Source organism: Chiloscyllium plagiosum, unplaced genomic scaffold (genome assembly GCF_037043375.1).
Source record: "Chiloscyllium plagiosum isolate Xiang-an unplaced genomic scaffold, Cpla_swu_hap1 HiC_scaffold_19, whole genome shotgun sequence".
Lineage (NCBI taxonomy): Eukaryota > Metazoa > Chordata > Chondrichthyes > Orectolobiformes > Hemiscylliidae > Chiloscyllium > Chiloscyllium plagiosum.
The window spans coordinates 37,382,945-37,409,923 of record NW_028270157.1 but is presented as its reverse complement, the minus strand read 5'-3'; the positions used below and the strand labels follow the sequence as shown (position 1 = coordinate 37,409,923).

At 39.8% G+C, this 26,979-nt stretch overlaps 1 protein-coding gene across 2 annotated transcripts in view; it reads right to left on the bottom strand.

The window, feature by feature from the left end:
• Nucleotides 1-26,979, bottom strand: part of immp2l (inner mitochondrial membrane peptidase subunit 2) — a 532,661-nt gene that overhangs the window by 481,976 nt on the left and 23,706 nt on the right. For both annotated transcript variants that reach the window (XM_043709514.2, XM_043709513.2), the window contains one exon: nt 17,727-17,830. In XM_043709514.2, coding sequence (XP_043565449.1) covers nt 17,727-17,830 — 104 coding nt within the window. The remainder of the gene's footprint in view (nt 1-17,726; nt 17,831-26,979) is intronic.

The window sequence follows — 26,979 nt, the reverse complement described above, 5'->3', positions numbered from 1 at the left end:
TCAAGAAGGGCCATAAAGACAAGCCAAGGAACTATAGACCGGTGAGCCTGACCTCAGTGGTGGGCAAGTTGTTGGAGAGAATCCTGAGGGACAGGATGTACATGTATTTGGAAGGGCAAGGACTGATTAGGGATAGTCAACATGGCTTTGTGCGTGGGAAATCATGTCTCACAAACTTGATTGAGTTTTTTGAAGAGGTAACAAAGAAGATTGATGAGGGTAGAGCAAAAGATGTGATTTATATGGACTTCAGTAAGGCATTCAACAAGGTTCCACATGGGAGACTGATTAGCAAGGTTAGATCTCATGGAATACAGGGAGAACTAGCCATTTGGATACAGAACTGGCTCAAAGGTAGAAGACAGAGGATGGCGGTGGAGGGTTGTTTTTCAGACTGGAGGCCTGTGACCAGTGGAGTGCCACAAGGATCACTGCTGGGTCCTCTACTTTTTGTCATTTACATAAATGATTTGGATGCGAGCATAAGAGGTACAATTAGTAAGTTTGCAGATGACACCAAAATTGGAGGTGTAGTGGACAGGGAAGAGGGTTACCTCAGATCACAACAGGATCTGGACCAGATGGGCCAATGGGCTGAGAAGTGGCAGATGGAGTTTAATTCAGATAAATGCAAGGTGCTGCATTTTGGGAAAGCAAATCTTAGCAGGACTTATACACTTAATGGTAGGGTCCTAGGGAGTGTTGCTGTACAAAGAGACCTTGGAGTGCAGGTTCATCACTCTTTGAAAGTGGAGTCGCAGATAGATAGGATAGTGAAGAAGGCGCTTCGTATACTTTCCTTTATTGGTCAGAGTATTGAGTACAGGAGTTGAGAGGTCATGTTGCGGCTGTACAGGACATTGGTTAGGCCACTGTTGGAATATTGCGTGCAATTTTGGTCTCCTTCCTATTGAAAAGATGTTGTGAAACTTGAAAGGGTTCAGAAAAGATATACAAGGATGTTGCCAGGGTTGGAGGATTTGAGGTATATAGAGTGGCTGAACAGGCTGGGGCTGTTTTCCCTGGAGCGTCGGAGGCTGAGGGGTGACCTTATAGAGGTCTACAAAATTATCAGGGGCATGGTTAGGATAAATAGACAAAGTCTTTTCCCTGGGGTCGGGGAGTCCAGAATTAGAGGGCATAGGTTTAGGGTGTGAGGGGAAAGATATAAAAGAGACCTAAGGGGCAACTTTTTCATGCAGAGGGGTGGTACATGTATGGAATGAGCTGCCAGAGGATGTGGTGGAGGCTGGTACAATTGCAACATTTGAGAGGAATTTGGATGGGTATATGAATAGGAAGGGTTTAGAGGGATATGGGCCGGGTGCTGGCAGTTGGGACTAGATTGGATTGGGATACCTGGTCCACATGGACAGGTTGGACCAAAGGGTATGTTTCCACGCTATACTTCTCTATGACTCTAAATGCGAGGTGCTGCATTTTGGAAAAGCAAATCAGAGCAGGACTTCTACACTTAATGGGAAGGTCCTGGGGAGTGTTACTGAACAAGAGAGACCCTATCCACAGATAGATAGCATAGTGAAGAAGGCATTTGGTACGCTTTCCTTTATTGGTCAGAGCATTGAGTATAGGAGTTGGGAGGTCATGTTGCGGCTATACAGGACATTGGTTAGGCTACTTTTGGAATATTATTTGCAATTCTGGTCTCCTTCTGATCGGAATGATGTTGTGAAACTTGAAAATGTTCAGAAAAGATTTACAAGGATATTGCCAGAGTTGGAGGATTTGAGCTATGGGAGAGGCTGAACAGGCTGTGTCCGGTTTCCCTGGAGCGTCGGAGGCCGAGCGGTGACCTTATCAAGGTTTACAAAATCAGGGGCATTGGTAAGATAAATAGACAAAGTATTTTCCCTGGGGTGGGGGAGTCCAGAACTAGAGGGCATAAGCTTAGGGTGAGAAGGGAAAGATGTAAAAGAGACCTAAGAGGCAACATTTTCAAGCAGAGGGTGGTACGTGTATGGAATGGGCTGCCAGAGGAAGTAGTGGAGGCTGGTACAATTGCAACATTTAAAAAGCATTTAGATGGGTATATGAATAGGAAGGGTTTGGAGGGATATGGGCCGTGTGCTGGCAAATGGGACGAGATTACGTTAAGTTATCTGGTCGACATGCATGAGTTGGACTGAAGGGTCGTTTCTGTGCTGTACGTCTCTGTGACTCTAATATTATGTAGCCACAACGAAAAAGCATAATCACTGAAGGCATCTTTAAAACAAAACAAGTTTAGGCTCAGGTTGTGCAGTTGTAATGATGTTACTGTCAGCATTATCCATCATTACTGTGAAATTCAGCATTTCTTAGTGTCCACGTGTGCAGAGTTCACTGCAGATCCATAAATTGTTGTCAATCATTTCCAGATCCTTTACTGTTGAAATCCTTGCAGTTAGAAGTGGATTAAAAATCACTGAACTGACACAAACTACCTCTTCTTGGGCATTATTCTCATTGCAATGTTCCTTAAATAAATTAAGCCTAATTGGTTGAGGTGTAGCCTCATTAACAGCTTACTATGTCATAAGTAATATTGAAAAAAATGCTGGGGTCCTGATAAATTGAATTTATATTTATACATATCCAAACTCTCAATTGTCATTAAAAATTTCAGATTTTTAAAATCATAAAAATTTAATTTATTTTTGAAATGTATTTAATATTTTAGTATCTAATCTCTTGTGCATAACCCACCTTTAATTTGCTTTCCATGAAACAATACCTTTTTGTTATGAGTTCTTCAATATGATTGGCTATTCAGTCAGCATGATGACATTACTGTTCAATGTCAAAGACCTCCTTTAGCTGGCACCATAATAACATGGGGATATGTGAAATCTACACTAATAGCTTGCTAGGTCTTTGTGGGCAGCTTTTATCAATGTCAGCAGCCAACACAGTTACATCACCAATGAATACAATGTCTGGGCAAAAAAGAAAAGTGGCTCTAAATTAGAAGCAGCCTTTTTCTAATTGATTTCATTTTTGCAAATTACATATACAAAGATCTACTGATGTCTGAAGCTTGTGTAGTGTGTAGTCTATAGAAATGACAAAACTGCATTCAAGCAACAAATAATTGTGCAAAAGAAAATCAACAACATGCAAACAGAAAATCATTACCAATCCTATTAAACCATATGTGCTGTTGTAAAGGTCACACCTTGACTGCATTAACACTGGTGACTAATTGGCACTTTGTATGGTAGATAAAGAAAATTTGTAATTGCCTCTGTCACCAAAATCTGATTAAAGAACTAATTGGTAACAACTGAATCTCCCTTTATTGTATATAAATTCAAAGTTTGAAATAAAACTTAGAATAATATTTTTAATTGTTACACTCTTTGTTGGAACACATTGACAGTTCCATTCATATACTATTTATAGACACTTCAGTACAATCCTACCAGATGTTTGGAATGTTTTCCAAGCTGAAACAATGTATAAATCCACGAGTAACTAATTGTTTATACACATCATTGACTAGCTGCAAATAGAAAACACTTATTCATGTTGTTTTAATCAGCAGTGTACATTTATAACATAGCTGAAACAATATTATGCTTAAATCAAATCACAGAAATAGTATGGAGGGTGGATTTTGCTGACTCTGAATACTGAGGTGCAGTAAATTTAAATGCATTCAATCATTATGATGTCAGCATCTTTAATACAGTGGTTCATTCATTAATTTGTAACCATTTTCCTCAGGCAGTTCATCAATTTAACAGTTTCTTTTTAACTTAAAGGAAAAATGAGCAATGCCTAAATTACATCTCTGATGCATAGGTACATTTAACACCATCCCTGACAATGGCTGATATACTGTTGAAAAAATATTTTGTTCCTTTTGCAATTTTTCATTTTTTTTTAACAAGCAGTATTCAGTTGTCAAAGACATTGAATTTCAATTCAATTTTCTGAATGGCAAATGCTGTTACCAGAAAGATTTTATACATAGTTTGCAACTGTTGATCCTGATGACTACACTCAAGAGCTAGTACATAATGAAAATATATTTAAGGAAAATAGTTTCCATGATCAAAAGAGGTGGACGAGTGAAAGAAGAGAAAGAGAAAATCAGCATAGAGGAGAAAGAAAGAGGATTCAGTTGTAACAATGAAACACAGAAACATAGAAAATAAGAGCCCTTCATGTTTGCTGTGCCACTCATTATGATCACGGCTGTTGATTTAACTCAATAGCCTGTTTCTGCTTCCCCCCACCAAATCTTTTGATACTTTTAGCCCCAAGTGTTATATCCAACTCCTTGAAATCATACAATGTTTTGGCCTTGACTACTTTCTGGGGTAATGAATTCCACAGGCTGACCTCTGGGTGATGAAAATTCCCCTCATTGCAGTCCTAAAAGGTTTACGTCATTGTGATCCTGAGTTCTGGACTCCCCAACCACAGGAACACCCTGTGACTACTTTGTCTAGTCCTTGTAGTATTTGAGATTTCTATGAGATCACATCAAATACAATTCTAACCAATTCAAATTCTCCTTATACGTTGGACCTACCATCCCAGGAATCAAGCTAGAAAGTCTTTGCTGCAATCCATCCATAGCAAGAACATTCTTCCTCAGATAAAATGATCTAAATTGCACAAAATATTCCAGGTGTGGTTTCACCAATGCCCTGTATAATTGCAGTAAGACACCCCTGCTCTTGTACTCGATACCCCTCGTTGTGAAAGCCACAACGAGGGGTTTCGTTGCTTTCTTTACTATCTGCTGCACCTTTGTACTAACCTGCAGTGACTGGTGTACAAGGACATTGCACATTCCCCTTTCAATTTACAGTTATTCTGATTATCATGTGTCTTCCATTTGTTTTGCTATAAAAAAAGATAACCTCACAGTTATCTACATTACACTGCATCTGCCATGCACTTGCCCACGTGCTCAGCTTGTTTAAAGCTGACGACCTGGAGGAAAGAGTTCTGTATCCAGGACCATCACAGGGTTTAGGAGTGTTAGAAAAGGAATTTGTAGTCTCATTCACTTTTAAGGAACTTGGGAAGCTCACCTTTGAGATGGAAAATTGACATAAGGGCAAGAGCCGTAAGATCACTCCAGATTTCCCAAAAGACTGAACTCCATGGTTTTAATGAGACATAAGAAATAAGTTATTGCTGACAATCCCAAGCTCAGGAACTTACTCAGCCCTACTGGAAGAAAAGAGAATGGCTTCAGGCAGATTGGATGAAATGTAGACCTGGGTATCATGGGCTAAGAGCACATAGAAAAGAGGACACATCAATCAGCTCAGAATATTCATCAAAAACCGACTGTAAAAGGCTGTGGTTGATTCTGTTAACTGTGTTGTAGCAATTCCTTACTTCTGTTCTAGAGTGAGACACAAACAGATTAGGCAAAAAAAACTCTTCCAGTTGCATGTGTTTGCAGGCCAGTGTCTATTCTACCCCTTCTTGGTTTGTTTTGCAGGCGGTTTTAAAGCAGATTGATGTTTACTATTTCATAATTATTTGTTTTCTTTCCTTTAAAGGCATGGGCTAGTCTTTTCTGAACGTGGAACAAATAGATTATTTTTGTGTACATGTGTGTGTGTTTGAACGTGTGTCTTTATAATTAGGATCGAAGGGGATCAAGAGATGCTGCAGAGGGGAAGAAATCAGTCACATAGATAAATATACACAGCAGGCAAAGAGCCTAACAGAGGGTTAGCATTGTTATAAGCATTCAAAAGGGTAAGGCATAATTGATTCAAGGTTAAGACCCAATCACATAAGGTAGAGACTTTGTTAGCTTTATAAAGAAACATAAATACTGTGGGGACATTACAAAGAATCATAAGTACTACAGGCTGGAAGTTTGAGTACCTTTATAAATTAACCAAAAAATGTTTATCTAGTAGTTCAGAAGTTGAGTATTGTTGAGAAACATTTTATTGAAGCTTTTTGGCTTGCACTCATCAGGACAGTTGAAAAATGTGCAGTGTGTGTACACACTCATTCTTGTCTGCAAAGAAGAGGCCCTGTGTATTAACAGAGGTCATTTCAGTGCATGGAATTGCACCACACTGCAAGTCCAACTGGAAATCCTAAATTGCTGCCAGAGTAGTTCTTCACAGATTCAGAATTATTTGGAAAATGTTGTCCAATCGTAAAATCACATCTAACATCAGAAACTGTGTGACAAGTATTGCAAATCTCTATAACTGTACAAATTAATTGTGCCATGGAATCCCTGTAATTCGATGTGAAAGTTGGAATTCCTATTGCTTGCTCATATCTGATTAAGATCGCTCATTTTGAACAAGACATCCGACTCTCAAGGTGTGTTTTTACTTATCAGGACAAATGCTCATCCTTTATTGTTACTATATTATAAAGAATATTGTAGTTAAGTAATATGATGTAGTACATTAGCACAATGAGTTAAGTTCCTGAAAGAGTTTTTAAAAATAATACAATAACTTGAAGAGCAGCATTTAATGACACACAATTGTGAGCTGCTAGCTGTGGATAAATTCACAAGGACAAAACTGATCATTAAACAACACATGGGATCATTTCTTCTCGGAGCCAACTTCTCTGCAAGATAGCAAAGGAATAATAATAATAGAACTCACAGCTACACAAAGAGGTTGCTTATTCATTGAACCTCTGAGATGTGAAATAAGTCATTAAGACACCAGGGATATCAGACAGGGGAGAATGATTGATATACACAAGTCAGACATAAACCGTTATGTTAAGGACAATTGGAGCCTATAGTGCAATATAGTATGTACATATCTTCACGCTAACCATACATTACATTTAGCTAGGAGAAAGTGAGGACTGCAGATGCTGGAGACCAGAGTTGAAAAATGTGGTGCTGGAAAAACACAGCAGGCCAGGCAGCTGAAGAAGGGCTTTTGCCTTAAATGTCGATTCTCCTGCTCCTCGGATGCTGCCTGGCCTGCTGTGTTTTTCCAGCACCACATTACATTTAGCTAGACATACCAACGTAGTGATAGATTAATTGTACTCATTCTATTCATGATGTAAACCTAATCAATAGTAATGATTGGATTCAGATAACTGTACAATTTCTAACTGGTCAATTTCTAATGACCAAGTCCAAGAGTATAACTGCTTCTATAATCCTTTGTTTGGGGTCTCCACATTCATTTTTAGATGCAGTCCCTTACTATAGCTAGTAACAAAGGCCATTTTAACACTACAAATCTCTGGTCACTCTGTGGATAAGAGTCAGAGGATAGGGGCGATTATCAGACCCCAGAAATTCCCACAACACATCCCATCCAACTAAATATTGCAGGCTGTAGTTCGATAGAGTAGTATAGGAAAGGAGTTTTTAAAAAAACAGCTGAAACCAGAATAATTTCCTGCAGCCTTTAAGTTCATTTGTAATTCATTCTAGTTTGCCAACACAGTTTCTTCATGATGTCCTTTTAATCCCAAACTAATTTAAGATCCAATTTAACTTTTGTGATTGTAGGTTATAGCATTTAACTGGAGTACCTCTACCTTGCTCATCATAACAGATAATTTACAAGTAAAAATTCAATCTCACTTTCAGTTTCAATATACAATACACCAAAGAACAGTGGAAGACATTGAACCGTAAAGAATACAATCTACCCTTGCAATTGTTGTTAATTAGGCAATCATTCTTCAGGCAGGAAGTATAAAGTCCTGACTGTCTATTAATTGAGAATTTGTCAGTAAAGAGTCATAATAGGCTACCATAGTAGAGTACATTTTGTTGACAAATGTTCGGTGTCCCAGAATGAAAGAAAAGCTTCTCCGAAACATATTTAGATAGAAGTCTATAAGATAGATCCACTGAACCAGAGATAGCAACATTCCAACAGCAATTGACCATATGCTCTTCACAACAGACAGGTGAAATACAACACAATGTAACTAGCAATTATTTAGAGACATGACTTTACCCAAGAATGTTGAAAGAAAGTTTGAAATTAATTGTCAAACAGGCCTCTGGCAATGTGCTGGAAAAAACGATTTGCTGCATTTCCCAAGTGAATTAGCCACTTTGTTTTCTGACAAACGAGTATGGACTGATAGCATTACAATGACATAGGAGACACTGTTCTTTTTTCCTTAATGCTGTGTTGCAGGCAACTGCCAGAAAAATGAACTTGTTGTAAAGATGGGCACCCAATGATATCATTGATCTCGTTCAGGGCCAAAGGCAATTCCTGCAGTTAATGCTTTTGGGGAAGCTATAAAAATTGAATGATATGACACTGAAGCTGAGTACCTGATGCTGCAAGTGAATGCCTTTTTAGACTTTCTCTTAAAAAGTGAATACCAGTTTAAAGTTTGGATTCTGTCTCCTGCCAAGGATTGCTCCAATTCAAGGTATAATTATTTCATCTATTTAGCATTTCTGCTATGTTGCAGCACGTATGCTCGGTATAATCTGGACTCATTATATAAAGTCTTATCCCAAGTTTCAAAGACTATTAATGATAGCTATTAAATTCACAGGAATAGCTGGGGATAATGGCTCCTTTCTACACTAATAAAGATAATCATTACTTACTGCGAATCATTGCTTTTTTAAAATTGGCGGGGACCGTCTCCACAATGCATGCATAGACTTAGGTTGACTCCAAGAAAATTATACAAGAATTATTGTAAAATATGTGCTCCAGATGAGCAATTATAAGTGCACTTTCCAATGAGACAGCAAACATAGCCAACTCTTACCAGCATCCTGCTTGGTTAATAACACAATCCAGTGCTTCTCTGCATCACCATAGTGGTCTCTGCTTCATTCATTGTTTCTCAAAAATAACCTGGGATTTGTCTGTATCGCACTGTTTAAAGGCTTAAGACAAACGCTTGGCATTTCAATGTGTTCTGTTTAATTTTCTCATCCGTTGCAACCAAATCACTGTCCCACAATGTGGTCACAGTCAAGGGGCAAAGTATAAAAGAAAGAAAAATTGTGTGTTTGTCTAAAGGAACAGCAATAATCATAAGTGATTTTTAGGTAAAATCAGATTGGCAGTAGTAGCCTGGATGTGGAGCTCATAAATGCTTTTGAGATAGTTTCTCAGAACATATTCTGAAACCAACCAGTGAGTAAATTAGATGAGACTTGGTAACATTTAATGTGATAGAATCAATGAATGACCTTAAAATAAAGCTGCAAGATGCGTTGGGCTGAGGACTGTTGTGCAGGAAAATGTTAGTAAAGCCAGAGGATGGGGCCTGGAATCTCAAAGTATTACACCATTCCCTTTCCTGGCCATCTAGAGTATTGGAGAACATCTTGGGCACTGTATCCACATTCAAGAAGCCATGCTCCCTGTTACTCACTTCCTTGACAACTTACATCTATGCTTATTTAGTTTAGTTGGCCTCTTTCTTCCTATTCATGGAATATAGCAAGCTCACTTCAGTTTCTTAAATGTACAATAGGATCTCCAGGCCAAGGAGAGAACAGCCTTCTCAAACCCTCTTTCCAGTCCTGAGGTTGCTAAGTCTACAAAAAGCAATGCATAGTTCAGCCTTTCTGACATCAGGATCCCATCATCCAGAAAGCAGTGTTACAACTGAATAGGAACATCATTTTGCCTGCCTTCTCTGACTGGTTGTGAAACTAAATCTAATTTAAGAAGTTATAGCAAAATCGACTTTAATTACAAATGATTTGCCAATCACTACTGATCTCTTACTTGTGTGTGGGTCTGATTTGTTAAAATTCCACTCTTACCGTTTTGCAACAATATCATCATAACAAATCCAAAAAGAACTGAATAATTGTGGCCAAAGCATCTGTTACTTCCTCTCTAAGTCTTTCAACAGTTTATAATCCAGATTATCAAGCTATACATCCGTTTTGACTTCTGCTAATTTCTGATGGCCAATTCCTTTTTGCAGCTATTTCTAACAATTGTCCTACATCCGGCTCTAGCAAAGTTACAATCTCATTACCATCAACATTGATAAGATCTGACAGTACTTAAGAAAGACTGTAATGTTTGAACTTTCAGCTTTCTTTCTTTATTTTCTACTTAAAAGTCAGAAGCTGTCATTGTACTATAATTACTGCAACATTTAATATTTAACTTTGTTCTTCTTTTCTACCTTGTTCTTAAGATTCTGTATGTAGGCATTTGTTTCTAAGATGGTGCCTTGCGTGTCGACATTATACACTTTTCACCGTACATCTGTACTTTTATACTTGAGTACACATGATAATAAAATCAAAATCAATTATTCTTTTCTCAGTCACATTCCTATTCATCAGCTGCATCTTAATCTATGTAGAGTTTCATTCAGAATTTCCAGAAACGTCCCCCCTCTCCTCAGCTGTCAATCAGTTCCTTCTTTTGCTGCCCTGCTTTTAAGCAATTACTGCACTATTAGCACACATGCCAACTTACTTACACAGGAGAAAGTGAGGACGACAGATGCTGGCGATCAGAGCTTAAAAATGTGTTGCTGGAAAAGCGCAGCAGGTCAGGCAGCATCCAAGGAGAAGGAGAATCGACGTTTCCGGCATAAGCCCTTCTTCAGGATTCCTGACCTGACCTGCTGCGCTTTTCCAGCAACACATTTTTTCAAACTTACTTACACAGTCAAATATATTTTTAATTTAAAAAAGGTCTGTTAAAAGATCCACAAATGTTTGCATACATATATTTCAAACTTTTATTTTGGAAAATTATCCCCTAACACTAAAGCAATATAGAAGATGATTTATTGTATATGCAACCAAAATGAAAAGGTCAGGTACTTACTATGATTACATCTAATCCCGCGATGAGCTTTTGACTTAATATTCCAGCCACTAAGACGATGCATTTCCACCATCATAACATTGCCACATGTCAGTCGTGACTCATTTCATCTATTACTGCAACATTCATCTGTAACTTTACCTAAACACTGGACCATTTCAATGCAGTCCTGACAGGTCTCACACACTCCACCCTCCAAACCTCTACTTTTCATGTCTAAACTCCCACTACATTCTACCCCTACCAGCTCAATGCTGTCTGGCATACATCGGCTCTCAACCAAGTAACTTGAGTTTAAAATATCATCCTTCCTTAAAAATCCCACAAGGCCTGTCACTCTCTACCTCTGTAATAATTCCCAGCTAGTGCAGCTTTCAAGATGTCTGTACTGTTAATTCTGGATGCTTTTAGATTCCCATTTATATAATTGCTCCAGCATTGATAGACATGCCTTCAGTTGTCTAGGCCTCAAGCTTGTACATCACAACCTGTTAAAGTCATTCAAACTGCATAGTAATGTTCCACATGATTCAGGGCTAGTTGCTGCTCACTTCCTATATCAATAACTTGGACATAAAGCAAGGGTGTCTGATGTGAAAACTCTGTAATTTAGATTGAGCCAAAGAAGGGTAACAACAAAATGTTGACATCTTGCAAATGTTGAGATATAAGGTGAGGCTGAACATCATGAAACAATACGTGATGTGAATGTTTCCTAGAAATGTACATTATTGGAAATTGTTTGGCTTATTAATAAATACTATGGTGTGGAGACAGTAGTGAAGGTCTGGTAACAATTATGAATTGCCAGAAATGTCTAGTGAGGGTAGTATTATAGTAGAAATAATGAGTACAGACAGAATAACAGATCCTGAAAATCTAACTCCACATAAACATTTGATTATAAAAGCTGGAGTATTGTAGATATAAGATTGAGGGGAGATAGTTAAAAGCATAAGTCTGGAAATTAGTAACAGATTTTCTAATGAACATTGATTATACGGTATATTTTGCCAATAAATAGAAACATAAATAATATAAAATTGTATTATTATTATAGATAATGCTAGTCAAAATACTTTTGAACACTAAATACAACAATTATTTAATATCACATTTCATAATGTGCAGCAATAGTAGAAATAAATTAGCAAATAAGAACTGAAGCCATCATGTCTGTACACTCCAAAGTCATAGAATCCCTTCAATGTGGAAGCAGGCAATTCAGCCCATCGAATCCACACCAACCCTCTGAAGAGTGTCCCACCTAGACCCACCCCCACCCTGTAACCCTGCCTTTCCTATGGCCAATCCCACCTATTGTGGGAGAAAACCCAACCACCTGGAGAAAGCCCATGCAAACACGGGGAGAATGTGCAAACTCCACACAGACAGTCAACTCAAGGGTGGAATCGAACCTGGCTCCCTGGCATTGTGAAGCAACAGTGCTAACCACTGAGCCACACTGCTGCCCCTTTATTCTGGAAAAGCAATACTGTAATACTTCACAAAGTGAAACTATCTCCCACTTTCACTAATATCCAGACAAATTTTATTTTTAACTGACCTAGCAATAGCCTAAGTTGTTAATTTAACTTAATTTCTGTTCAAAGAATTGGTACCAGACAACACCAATGCTTAGAATATTTCCTGCTTAAAACTATACAAAGGAACTTCATTCCTGCCTGCTCCAAATCAGTATTTTAGTCAGCTAAGCATTGCCATCTTGTGGCTGAGTGCAGAACTTCAGCCTTCCGATGAAAATTTTTTTTTAGATTAGATTAGATTAGATTAGATTACAGTGTGGAAACAGGCCCTTCGGCCCAACAAGTCCACACCGACCCGCCGAAGCGAAACCCACCCATACCCCTACATTTACCCCTTACCTAACACTACGGGCAATTTAGTATGGCCAATTTACCTGCACATCTTTGGACTGTGGGAGGAAACCGGAGCACCCGGAGGAAACCCACGCAGACACGGGGAGAACGTGCAAACTCCACACAGTCAGTCGTCTGAGTCGGGAATTGAACCCGGGTCTCTGACGCTGCGAGGCAGCAGTGCTAACCACTGTGCCACCGTGCCGCCCACCCAAAAGAAAATTAATTACAGGTACTTCTTGGATAACTCGTGTTCTAGTAGCATGATTTGGCTATAACATCACTGAAGAATTAGGGAATGGTATTTTTGAGAACACTTATCTCTGTTCGCAATAGCGCAATTCCAGAGGGGATCGGTTTGCACGCTTCATTCTGTGCATGCGCAGATCTTCATGCTGTTCCATGATGCACAATGTTAGCTGCTGACAGAGCAGCTTTCTGTGGGAGGTAGTGTATTGAGAACAGCTTTCTACAGTTTTTACATGTATTGTGTTAAACTTATTTTAGTTAATAAATCTGATTTCATTCAGGCTGTGCTGTACGTTGTGTTAGACTTTTGGGTGTTTTTTAAGCGATTGTGAATGATATTTTTTGCTGGTTTGCCCCTAAGACCACTTTTCCCAAAGGCCCCATTATTTATATTAAGTGATTTTCGATTAAGCAAAGTTTCGCTGGAAAGTAACTATGGCATTACAGCAGAACCACCTGAATCCAGAAACCATTTTCGCCATTACATCCAAAAAAAGGCAAAATTACATAGATTTAGCAAATAGAATAATAAAACTAAATAAGCATTTCAAAGCTGAAGTGGAACATATCAATTTATCTCCAGAAATAAAGTATGATATATGATTTTTGTAGAAAATTGTTAAAAAGGTTTAAAACAACATGATATTCCAATTGTCCTATGCCTCAGCCAAACTGTCGGTGATATAATGGATTTGTTCCATCTGCATATATTTTGAAGCAAATATACAAACACTAAACCAACGGATTTAATTTGCATCTTCAACACATGTTCTTAAAAAGTCACATTTCTAAATTGAATTATTGCTATTGCCACCAATACCTTAGACAATTTGTTTTTAATATTAATGTTTAAGAAAGAATGTGGACAATGCCACTCAAAGAATTCCTATTATTAAGTAATGTCATATATTTGTAAACAGTTATCTGAACCACCAGAGAGGCACAACTGAAAGACAGCAGTGTTCTAGGGCCTGCCATCTTCACTGTTACATCAATGATTTTTCTTCCATCATTGATTTAGAAATGCCAATGTTCATCGATGATTGCACAATAGTTAGTTCTCTGTTCACAATTCATCAGATAATGATGCATTCTGTGCCCACAAGCAAAACGATCCGGACAATAATCAAGGCAAATATTTGACAAGTACTATTTGCGCTGCACAAGGGCCCAGACAATGACTATTCCCAACAAGAGATAATCTAACCATCCCCCCTTAACAGTTAACGGGGTTTTCATTACTAAATCTGCCCCCTCCCCACTACGATAAATATCCTGGTGTTTACTACAGGCCAGAAACTTAACCATAATTGTCATTCAAATACTGTAGCGACAAGGGCAAGTTGGAGACCTGGAATTCGTGGTGGAATCACTCTCCTCCTGCCTCCCCAAAGCCTCTTCACCATACACAAGGTAAAAAGGCCAGGAATGGGGGTCAGTTGGCTGGGTGGCTGATTTGTCATGCAGTGTGATGCCAATAGTCTGGGTTCAATTCACGCACTGGCTGAGGTTACCATGAATTCTCTCCTTCTCAATCTCTCCCCTGACCTGAGGCATAGTGACCCCCAGGTTATTTCATTACCAATCACCTCTCTCAAATGGGAGAGCAGCCCTATATTTTGGTAAGACTATGACAACTTTACCTTACATTTACAAGTGGAGAGGGTGATAGAATACTCCCCAGTTACCTGGATGACAACAGCTTCAACAATTAGCAAAAAAATCAACATCATCCAGAACAAAATGATTATCATGACTGAAAACAAAAAGTGCTGGTGATCACAGCAGATGAGGCAGCACCCATGGAGCGAAAGCAAGCGAATGATTCAAGTAATGTCATGCCATCCATGACTTGGAATATTCACTCACTCAATCAGCATTCCATTATGGGAGCAGCCTGCACTCTCCACAAAAAACACAACAGTAGCTCATCAAGGCTAATTCTACAGGACCTTTCAAATCCGTGACCTGGAACAACTGGAATCGCAAGGGTTGCAAATGGGAGAGTTTCATATCCCCTCCAAATCATATGCCATTTGACCTGAAAATATATCGCATTCCTCACTGCTGCTGGGCCAAAACCATCGGACACCTTTCCTAACATGGTAATGGTTACCCATGCACCATGTTGACCACGGTGGTTCGATAAGGCATTCACCACCACTTTTGAAAGGACAAAGAGGGATGTTCAAAACAATTATCCTTGCCAGTGATGCCCACATCCTATAAGCAAAGTTTAAAAAATGCAACTCTTAAAAACATTGCTTCCTCTCAATACAGCATTCCAGGAGTGCTCAGACAATGCAAAGCCTGAACTGGGGTTCAAATACACAGTCAAGTTTTTAACTAAAGCCACTGAACTGACAGCAGCTGGCTTAAATACAGAAACATCATCACCAATATTCTTCAGCAATCAGGAACAGAATAACTTCAATATATTTTGTAACAATGAATTTTACATCATCAAAATGCACATAGGAACAAGTGTACTTTACAGACAGTAAACTAAAATAATGTTTATGCGTGTTAAATTCTGTTTTTCAAATGACAAACTGTCTTCTTAGTAACTGCTAAATTCTAGTCACAGGCACATTGACTGCTCAGAAAATAAATGGTTCCCAGGTTTTGACTCAGAATCTCAATTAAGAGTGCAGCATAGAATGCAAGAGATCAGGTCAATTATTTGCAAGGAGAAAATTAAACTCAGTCAGTCAAGTACTGTCTAATTAAGTAGAAGGGAGAAGTTTATTACAATTAACGTACTGGCATATTCAATTTTTGTATCAACCAAAACATATAAATCAACTTCACTCTTTGGCACCAAAAGGAATATCTCTGCATGTCAGCTTTCCCTTGAACACCAGTTTACTGTAGCTCATCTAATGTATTCATTAACTGTTTTGGGATCACATCAGGTTGTGCCATCAGAAACTCAACATCCATAAATGAAGATGCTGCCTCAATATCACTTTGCTGCTTCAAACATTCCATGGGCATCAATATAAAGCATAGTGCCAGAGAGTGCATAACTGAAATTGAATTTTAAATGAAGGTAAATGGAAACACTTAGTTGAGAAACTGGTAAAGAGACTTAAAGTAACAGTTCAAGGGTAATGTCTGTTTAATTAATAAGTTGAGGTTTGGAAGTAAGAAAATTGATGCACTATCTCTGAGCTCAGTAGAGACGAGAGGGCTGTAACTTTTTTACCCAATAAGAGATCTAAATTATATAAAAGTAATTCTCAGGTGGAAGAAGTTAGACCATCTTTGTAAAAAGGGAGGATGGGAGAGATGAGAAGAGGGCAGGAACGAGAGGTGCAAGATGGGGAAAGGGGGAGATAAGGAAAGGGGAGACATGGGGCAGGGAAAGGGGAGAGATGGGAGAACGGAAAGAGAGGAAAGGGGAGGGACGGAGATGGGAGAAGGGAGGGTAAGAGCAGAAGGCGGAAGGTGGGTGATGGGGAAGGGGGTGATGGGAGAAGGGGGAAAGGGTGTGATGGGAGAAGGGGAGGGAGGCGATGGGAAAAGGGGGAGTGATGGGGTTAGGGTAAAGGGAGAAAACAGAGGTGATAGGTGTTAGTGGAAACAGCTAATCTGGAAAAGGGACTGTTAACTCCATTGGAGATATCAATTCATCATATAGATATCAGTGTCTAAAGGTTTGGTTTTGAAGCTAAAGTTAGTATCCTCAGTGTGCCATGTTACCATGGAAATAGGTTGCAGGGATCTTTCCTTAGTGTGGGCTGTAACTTTGTGCCTCTGCTTCCAGAAACAAGCAGCTTAGCCTAAGAATAGACTGAAAGTTGAGGGAGCAAACGGAATAAATGTTAGCCAGGCCTTTACCTTAAACAAAAAAAGCACTTTATTGTTCACTGCACAGAATGCTTGCTGTCAGTTTGGAGATGGAATCCATGACAGGAATAGAAGTTGGAAGATTTATCTAGCTTGGAGGAGGAGAACAGTAACCCTCATACCCCTCCGGGAAAATGCAGCAAAAAAGATTAGATTAGATTCCCTATAGTGTGGAAACAGGGCCTTCGGCCCAACACGTCCACACCGACCCACCAAAGAGTAACCCACCCAGACCCATTTCCCTCTTACTAATGCACTGTGGGCAATTTAGCATGGCCAATTCACCTGACCTGCACATCTTTGGACTGTGGGAGGTAACTGGAGCAGCCAGAGGAAACCCACACAGACACGGGGAGAATGTGCAAACTCCACACAGATAGTCACCCGAGACTGGAATCTAACCCAGGTCCCTGGTGCTGTGAGGCAGCAGTGCTAACCACTGAGCCACTGTGCCGCCCCAAACTTCTCATAGAGAAGTTTATTTCATATTTTGTTCTACTTTCAGAGATGAAATATCACAAGAAAAGAGGTAAGTCAATTGAGTTTTAAAATAATATTAATTCAATGCATTTATTCTGTTTCATGATTGCTTCATTCACAAAATGATACATGGCCAAAGAAGTCTACAGAGTAGAGAAGACTGTTAGGGTGAAGCTAAGCATAGTTTTATCTGATGCTTTCTGCAAACTTTCATTTTCATAACTGGATGACATGAAATAATGAATCACACCAAACAGATCCAGGCAAGCAAACAGAAAACAACCAATCACATCAATATCAAAAATATTTAACAAATATGGTTCTTTTAGAGAATTCTTTAATTGAAAACGTGAATACCAGTCACAAGATTATACTCTGAAGATTGTCTTTGAAACAAACACACAAGCCAGTAACACAATCAATGTACATTTTCAAAGCTGGAAAGTGATTCAGAAACACATCCATTTTACTGAAAACTACAAGATATATTACTTACACCAGGGAGATGACATCACCACGTTGTACTTCATAGTTCCGCACACTCCATCGATTTAAAAGCACGACATCACATGTGGTTCTTCCCGGAGGATTTAATGATGGCTAGGAAATAATTAGAAGAAAATAAGTATCCAAAAGTGAAAATGTAAATTCTGTGCGTGTTATGTCAGATCACTTCAGAGATGAGCAGGCCTTCCACCTCCACCCTGGCTGTCACTCTCATCGCTGGGAGTGGATCACACCAAGGAGGGTGAACCTGCCTCTGGGCAGGACAGACAGAGCATATCTGAATTCTCCAGCCACAACTGCCCTCGGGCCACCAAACCAAATCTCCAAAGTCAACAGGGCAGGCTGCTTCTGCTTCACTACCGAGTGTGAGATTGCAGCTAGGTGTAGTGGGAGGAAAACAAAAGAGACAACCTTTCTGAGAACCTGTATGTGGCACTTCAACATAAATACATGACTACATTTTAAAATATTCACTCATCATCTGCATGTGAGTGAATGCCATTTTATCTGCAACTCCAACTTCTGTACAGAAGTTAACCATCTTTAATTCTACAAGGTGCTTTATGATCCAAGGTGTGAATTGAGCAGCTGTTGCAGCCTGTGCAATCTGTACAACCTTGGAAGGTGATTGCTCGTTTGGTAATGAGTGTGAATCTTTCCTGGGTGCAAACTATTGCTTGGGCCTCACAGCCATTGTAATGTTGTATGACATGGTTAGCACTGCTGCCTCACAGCGCCAGAGACCAGGGTTCAATTCCCGCCTCAGGCGACTGACTGTGTGGAGTTTGCACGTTCTCCCCGTGTCTGCGTGGGTTTCCTCCGGGTGCTCCGGTTTCCTCCCACCATCCAAAAATGTGCAGGGTCAGGTGAATTGGCCATACTAAATTGCCTGTAGTGTTAGGTAAGGGGTAAATGTAGGGGTATGGGTGGGTTTCGCTTCGGCGGGTCGATGTGGACTTGTTGGGCCGAAGGGCCTGTTTCCACACTGTAATCTAATCTAAATACTTATGTGGGAGTCAAATGAATTATGATAACTATTCCATAAATGTTAGTGGGCGGCACGGTGGCCCAGTGGTTAGCACTGCTGCCTCACATAGAGTCCGGGGTTCAATTCCCGCCTCAGGCGACTGACTGTGTGGAGTTTGCACGTTCTCCCCGTGTCTGCGTGGGTTTCCTCCGGGTGCTCCGGTTTCCTCCCACAGTCCAAAGATGTGCAGGTCAGGTGAATTGGCTATGCTAAATTGCCCGTAGTGTTAGGTTAGGGGTATGGGTGGGTTGCGCTTCGGCGGGTCGGTGTGGACTTGTTGGGCCGAAGGCCCTGTTTCCACACTATAGGTAATCTAATCTAAAAAATCTAATCTAAAAAAAAATGTAATCTAAAATCTAAAAGACTAAGTTATATTTCAACAGGTTTATTTGGAAGTACTAGCTTTCAAGTGCTGCTCCTTCATCAGGTAGCCTTTTGTGATGACATGTATCTTTCACCGGCACTGTGTTGGGGCCTGTTTAATGTTTCTACTCTTTGAAGAACCTCACAGCGCACTAAAATGCAGTCCCTTCCTTCAGAGAATGAATCACTTATTCTGCTCACTCCAGCTATGTGGCAGCCATTTTCAGCTCTATTGCACACTTGCTATTTGGATCACAGTCGAAGGGGGCCACAGTTACACCTCATGGAATGAGTCACAGACTCAGCCTCTCAGTCTAGGTGACTCCCCAAATCTTCCTATTTCCTTTTTGGTTGCCCTTCCTTTCAATCCTTTTGGCTTTGATCTTCCTCATGTTCTCACCTAACTCGTTTATTTCACTGCTCATCTCCTTACTCTATTCCCTGAACAGCACAGATTTGTTGGAGGCAGATCTTGTCTAATTTAATTGAGTTTTTTTTTTGAAAAGGTGACTAAACATATTGATGAGGGTAGTGCAGCTGATGTGGTTTCAATGGACTTCAGTACAACCTTTGTCAAGGTCCCAGATAGAAAGCTGGTCCAAAAGGCAGAAGCCCCTGGAATCCAAAGCAAACTGGACCCAAAATTCTAAACAAAAAAAACCAGAGCCAAGTCCCATAAGCAATGTGTGAATAAACAGATAAAGTTGATTGAGGCATTCATATTGGTCACAACACAAGGGAAACGTCCTTTTCCTGAAACAATATAATAAGATATTTTATGTTTATCTGAAACAGGGGCTCAATTGAATGTCACATCTGGGAAAAATGCTACTTTATTTACAGCTCATGCAGATTGCTGCACTGAGTTGTCAACCTAAGTATGTTCTGTTGTGAATACCTGATTCCATAGTTCATAGTGCACATTACTTTTGGATTTAGAAATTAAAGTCTTAACTCCAAATGACCAAAAATAAACCTAAGTTGTGAATGTACGCATGCGACTGATTGTCAAGGATTGTGTCCTGAGATGCTGTTTGCTGCAGAGAAATATGGAGGCTCCTCACAGCCAACAGTGAGCTGAAGTTTTTAGGTGTCAGCTCAGACTTCTATGTTGAGAATTCTCAACATCCAGATTGTTCAATCCGATTGGTAAGCTGAACATTAAAGAGGCAAGTTGCAGTGCCAATCACACATTTAACAAGCTACATTTTCCTCTTGATTGATAATTCGCCACGAGCAGTAAAATTAGACCCTTGGTCTGACTGAATCTCCCTGGGTAGCCCATATGGTGTGAAGAAAGTTACTAACTCTTCTACCACCCTTTTTTGCCTTGATACTCCATAATGGAATTGCCTCAGGTAATCTGGTAGACACATCCATTATGGTTAACAAGTACTGATTCCCACTTCTAGTTCTCAGGACCTACACAATCAATTATATACCGCAGGAAAGGTTCTTCGAATGTGGGCATTGGTAACAAAGGTGCTGGTTTTATTACCGCCTGTAGCTTACCTACCACTTGGCATGTATGACACGTACAGCAAACGTTAACCACATCCTTGTGCATTCCAAGCCAATAAACATGTTTTAGACTGAGTCTTTCATACACCTAGATGACCTCCTACAGGTAGTTCATGTGCTACTTGTAACTTCCTGTCTACATGCTACTGGCAACACAATCCGGTGTACTTTGGCCCATTTCTCCTCTGCACTAACCAGCCGTGGTCTCCATTTCCATCTTAGGAAATATTCTCTACCTCCTTTTTAGAGTACGCATCCACATATATATTTTTTATCGTCTTGTCTTGCTGTTGCAAGTCCCTTAGCCTTTCAGGACTAAGCACTTCTGTCTGACCCTTTACCTGTTCAGGTTTTCCCTGCACCATTTCCTCAAAGAGGGTGTCTGCTAACTGAACCCCAACTCCTTCATTTTTCTCTTTAGCTTTTGTTTCATGCTGTGACTTATGATAGTGGGATCTGGTTACTACACAGTCTAGGAAAATACCAGGATATTTTTCTTTTAACTCCTCAGTTTTTTTTGGTCTTCCTTGGGCTTTTTCGCAACAAGGTGTGTCACTCCCATTTTGGACCCTGCTAAATCTTTCCCAAGAACAACTGGATTCCTGGAACTGACACTCTGTCAATCACTCCCACTGTTAGTTCCCCAGGCTTGAGCTGGCATTCCAACCTGATCTTACATAGGGGAATGCTAAATTTCTGTCCATCTATCCCACAAATTACCACACTCTCAGGTAACAGATCAGAAAGAGTGCAAATTCACTCATCTCTTACTTTTAGGGACTGGTTAGATCGTCTATCTCTCAAAATTATAACTTTTTGCCTTCTCCCCCTATTCTGAGTAAACTTTACCAACAGAGGCAAATTCTTCTCAAGATCAGGCACTAACTGGCCGGAAGCTTGTCTTATGTACCAACATGTATTCATCTGCTAATTCTGCTGCCCTTCTCACTTCCTGAACCACTGTTCAGCCACGTGAATTCTTATCATCTTTGGAAGTGAGCTTTTAAACTCCATCAGCAGAATAATTCCTCTAAGAGCCTTATAGGTCATCTCTATCTTTAAAGCCTGCACCCATCTATCTAAAATGACTGTTTAATTCTTTCGAACTCCTCTCAAGTCTGATCTGGTTCCTTCTTTGTGTTTCTGAACTGCTGTCTGTATGCTTCTGGTATCAATTCATAAGCACTTAAAATAACCTGTTTAACCTCTTCATGGTCTCTTAACCCCTCATCTGACAGTGCGGCAAATACCTCACTAGCTCTGCCTACCAGTTTAGTCTGAACTAGCATTATCCATAAATTCTCGGAGGACTCCATCTGCCGAACCAATTTTTCAAATGAAATAAAGAAGGCTTCAACATCTTTCTCATCAAAAAGTGGCAGAGTTTTGACATATTTGTATATATCTATACCTTCTTTTTTAATTTCCATCCAGCTAAATTGACTTTGCTGACTAAGTCACAAATTCGCAAGTTCAAATTCTCTCTATTTTTGCTCAGCTAAGAACCTTCTCTCTCTTTCTTTTTCCTCTATCACTCTCATTCTTCACACTCTCTGTCTCGCTCCTTTTCTTCTCTCTCTCTTTGCTCAACTAAGAACCTTCTCTCTCGTTTTCTTCTCTCTCTTTGCTTATCTTCTAACTCATTTTTCTAACTCTACTGCATTTGTCTGTTTCTCTGAAATACCTAAGTGTTTGAGTAATTCCCTTACAATTTCAGCTTTACTTTTGTCCTTGGTTAAACCCAAAATCTAACCTCTTTGCTAATTCTAAGAGCATGGTCTTTTCTTTTTCTAAACCTTTTTGGCAAACTTGGGTATCATATTCAAACTCTAGAACCTTTATAGCCATATTAAGATCCACTTCTCTCACTTTTAATTTAACCAACCATAAGTCACCGAAATTAAACCATCTGTCTCACCTATGTTAGAAAAATACACAACACCAGGTTATCGTCCAAAGGGTTTATTTGAAAGCACTACCTTTCGGAGCACAGTGGAGGATTAAGCTGTCGGGAGAGGCTGAACAGGCTGGGGCTGTTTTCCCTGGAGTGTCAGAGGCTAAGGGGTGACCTTATAGAGGTTTACAAAATTATGAGGGGCATGTATAGGGTAAACAGACAATGCCTGTTCCCTGGGGTGGGGAAGTCCAGAACTAGAGGGCATAGGTTTAGGGTGAGAGGGGAAAGATAAAGAAGACACCTACAGGGGAACTTTTTCACGCAGAGGTTGGTAGGGGTACGGAATGTGCTGCCAGAGGAAGTGGTGGAGGCTGGTACAATTGCAACATTAAGAGGCATTTGGATGGGTATATGAATAGGAAGAGTTTGGAGGGATATGGGCCGGGTGCTGGCAGGTTGGGATATCTGGTCGGAATGGACAGGTTGGACCAAAGGGTCTGTTTCCATGCTGTGCATCTCTACGACTCTATACCATGTCTCACCGCTCCTTCATCAGGTGGTTGTTCATGAAGGAGCAGCACTCTGAAAGTAGTGCTTCCAAATAAACCTGTTGGACTATAACCTGGAGTTGTGTGATTTTTAATTTTGTACACCTCACTCCAACATGGGCACCTCCAAATCATATCTCACCTACGTTTTATTTAAAGATCTAGGACACTAACTGGCAAGTGGTTAAATCTACTGGGCTTTTTTAATTCCCTAAATCTATTCAAATCTGTCCAAAACTCAGACTGGATCTGTATAAAATTATCCAAATCATGAATCTGAGATCCAAACTATTTAAATCCCGGCAAAGAACACCCAAACTGTTACAACACGGAGTAAACCCCTCTGCTAATTTAAACCCGACTCACAGAGAAGCTCATCTCGTGCTGTAATCTGTTAAATTTCGAGAGGCAAAGAACTATAAACTAAAAGTTAACAATTTTATTCTTTAAGTCCAAAAGAGAACATTGAAAAGGAGACTAAAACTGCACATAATATTCTAACTGCAGTCTCACCAAGGCTTGTGTAACTATAACAACACATCCCTGTTCCTGTATTCGAAACCTCTCGCAAAGAAGGCCAACTTACCATTTGCCTTCTTTATCACCTGCATGCTTACCTTCAACAATTGGTGCACAAGGCCACCCAGGTCCCACTGCACACTCCCCTCACAGCCATTCAGGTAATATCTGTTTTCTTGTTTTTGCTTCCAAAGTGAATAACTTCATATTTATCCAATGTATCTGCATCTGCCATTGATTTGCTCACTCACCCAACCTGTCTAGATCGTGCTGAAGGACCTTTGCATCCTCGTCACAGTTCACCCTCCCATCCAATCGGGTATCATCTGCAAACTTTGAGATGTTACTTTTTTTTCCCTCATCCAAATCATTAATATATAGTGTGAATAGCTGGTGTCCTTGCACCAATAGGTACTGTCTGCTAATTTGAAAAGGCCCCTTTAATTCCTACTGTTATGAAGATGTGGGTGTAATGTACCTTCAAGAGAGTTAAAAGCTAGCAGTGACAGAACCAAGTGTTCACATTAAGATTAGATTACTTACAGTGTGGAAACAGGCCCTTCGGCCCAACAAGTCCACACCGACTCGCCGAAGCGCAACCCACCCATACCCCTACATTTACCCCTTACCTAACACTACGGTCAATTTAGCATGGCCAATTCACCTGACCTGCACATCTTTGGACTGTGGGAGGAAACCGGAGCACCCGGAGGAAACCCACGCAGACACGGGGAGAATGTGCAAACTCCACACAGTCAGTCACCTGAGGCGGGAATTGAACCCGGGTCTCTGGCGCTGTGAGGCAGCAGTGCTAACCACTGTGCCGCCCGCATAAGTTATTATGTAACCTTCTGGTCCAGCAGTTAGGGTAGCTGGTTGCCTGGAAATGACATGACAGATATGAATTAAGCCAATCAGTTTAAATTATACCCTAAAAAATACCAAACTCCAATCCAATTTGAATTTAATATATTGACAATCTTAAAAGCCAATGACACAATCCAGTGCTTGGGGGCGGGGGGGGGGGGGGGGGGGGTTTAAGACCAGGGAAAATTGAATAGTTGAGTGGAGAACTGCCACCAGACCAACAGCTGTAGACTGCTAGTCAGAACTCTCTGAGAGGTACCTGTCTAGAGAAGGAGTTTGCATGGAAAAAATCAATGAAAACTGACCTGCAGAAGCAATCTACTGCCAAAGATAAAGAGAAGATTCGACTGCTGGCTGGTTTTAAAGTTTGAATTTTTCTATAAATCTTAACTGGGAGTTTTATCAAACTAGTATTATAGAAGGGAAGGTAAAAGATAGGTTTGGGGAAGAAATTATAAATAGCTGTTAGTTAATTATTCTTTGCTATACTTTAAGAAATATAGTTGTTAATTTTTACTTTAAATAGTTCTTGGCCACTTGAATTTTCACAGATTACTGCATGGGGTAAATCTTTTCTGTGTTGCTTATTTTAATGAAGCAGGAGGGTTTACCCCGTGTCATAACATTACTCTTTATTTCCTCTTTGTCAAACAGTTTTCTATCCAACTCAATACACTTACCCCAATCCCATGTGCTTTAATCTTGCACAATAATCTCTTATGCAAGAGTCAAACACTTTCTGAAAGTCCAAATATACCATATCAACTGGCTACCCCATGCCAACTCTACTAGCTACATCTTCATAGAATTCCAACAGATTTGTCAAACATGATTTCCCTTTCATAAATTCATGTTGACCTCTGTCTGATTCTGCCACTGCTTTCTAAATCCTCCACTATAAAGTTCTTGATAAGGGGTTTGAGAATTTTCCCGACTACCAATGTTAGGCTTACTGGTCTATAATTCCCTGGTTTCTCTCGACCTTCCTTTTTGAATACTTGAGTAACATTCGCAACCCACCAATCTGCAGGGACTCTTCCAGAGCCTGTAGCGTCCTGAAACATTACCACCAATGCATCTATTATTTCTACAGTCACTTCCTTAAGAACTCTGGAATGTAGATTATCAGGCCTGAGGATTTACCCACCTTCAATCCCCAGAATTTTCCCAACACTAATATTGATCTCCCTCAGTTCTTCCCTTTCACTAAATCTTGCATTTTCCAACATTTCTGGTGTTTGATTTGTTCCTTTTTTGTGAACACATAACCAAAGTATGTATTCAGTTGCTCAGCCATTTCTTTGCCCCCTATTGGATATTCCCCCATTTCTAACTGTAGGGGACTTATATTTGTCTTCACTAGCTGCTTTCTCTTCACGTATCTATAGAAACACTTAGTGTCATTCTTTATGTTCCCTGCAAGATTATTTTCATACTGTATTTTCCCCTTTTCAATCAATCCCTTCATCCTTCTTTGATCAATTCTAAACTGCTCCCGATCCTCAGATCTGATGAAACGTTACACCCAAAACATCGACTTTTCTACCTCCTAATGCTGCCTGGCTTGCTGTGTTCTTCCAGCTTCCTACTTGTCTACCTTGGATTCCAGCATCTACAGTTTTTTTGTCTCTATTATTTTTCTTGGCCAATCTGTATCTTCTTCCCTGGATTGGATACTTTCTCTAATTTCCTTTGTAAGCCATGGATTGGTCCTCTTACCCATTTCGCTTTTGTGCCAGAGAGGAGTCAACAGTTGTTGCAGTTCCCTTATGCATTCCTTGAATAATTGCCATTGCCTAGTCTAGGGGTGGGGAACCTGCGGCCTTAAGGCCGCATGCAGCCTTCTAGGCCATTGTGTGTGGTCTTTTGAATGAATCCAATTTTTGCAGAACAAATCTTTTATTTTTTATTAATATGTTTTTATTCATCCTTTATTATTTTTATTTTAATCTGCAGGAATGTAGATTTAAGGTTACAAATAGGTCAGCCATCTAGAGGATCAGCTAAAACTGCAAACCTCCTTGCTGCAACCAAATATTCCAATGCTTTCCTACAAAAAACAGACAACAAAGTCATTAAAAGGTTAGTTAACTTTAGAATTAACATTTTTTAAATTTTTTTTTAGTTAGTACATAGTAGTTAGATTTTTACAAAATAATGTGAATTTTGAAGAATGTATAATTGAAGTTTCTTGGATGCAGCCTTATTAGACTACAACTAACATAATGCAGCCTTCCAACATGAAAAGGTTCCCACCTCTGGCCTAGTCACTGTCATCCCTTTCAGTACCTCTCCCCAATCTATCAAGGCCAACTCATGCCTCATATCTTTATTGTCTCCTGCATTAAGATTCAGCATCCTAGTCTCCGACTCAACTATCTCACTCTCCATCTTGATAAAGACAATATTTGGTTTTGTTATAAAAATTGATAAGTTTAGGAAACAATGATACTTCTCATGAGATATAAAGGAAAGTAGTCCAGACCAATTGTAACAAATA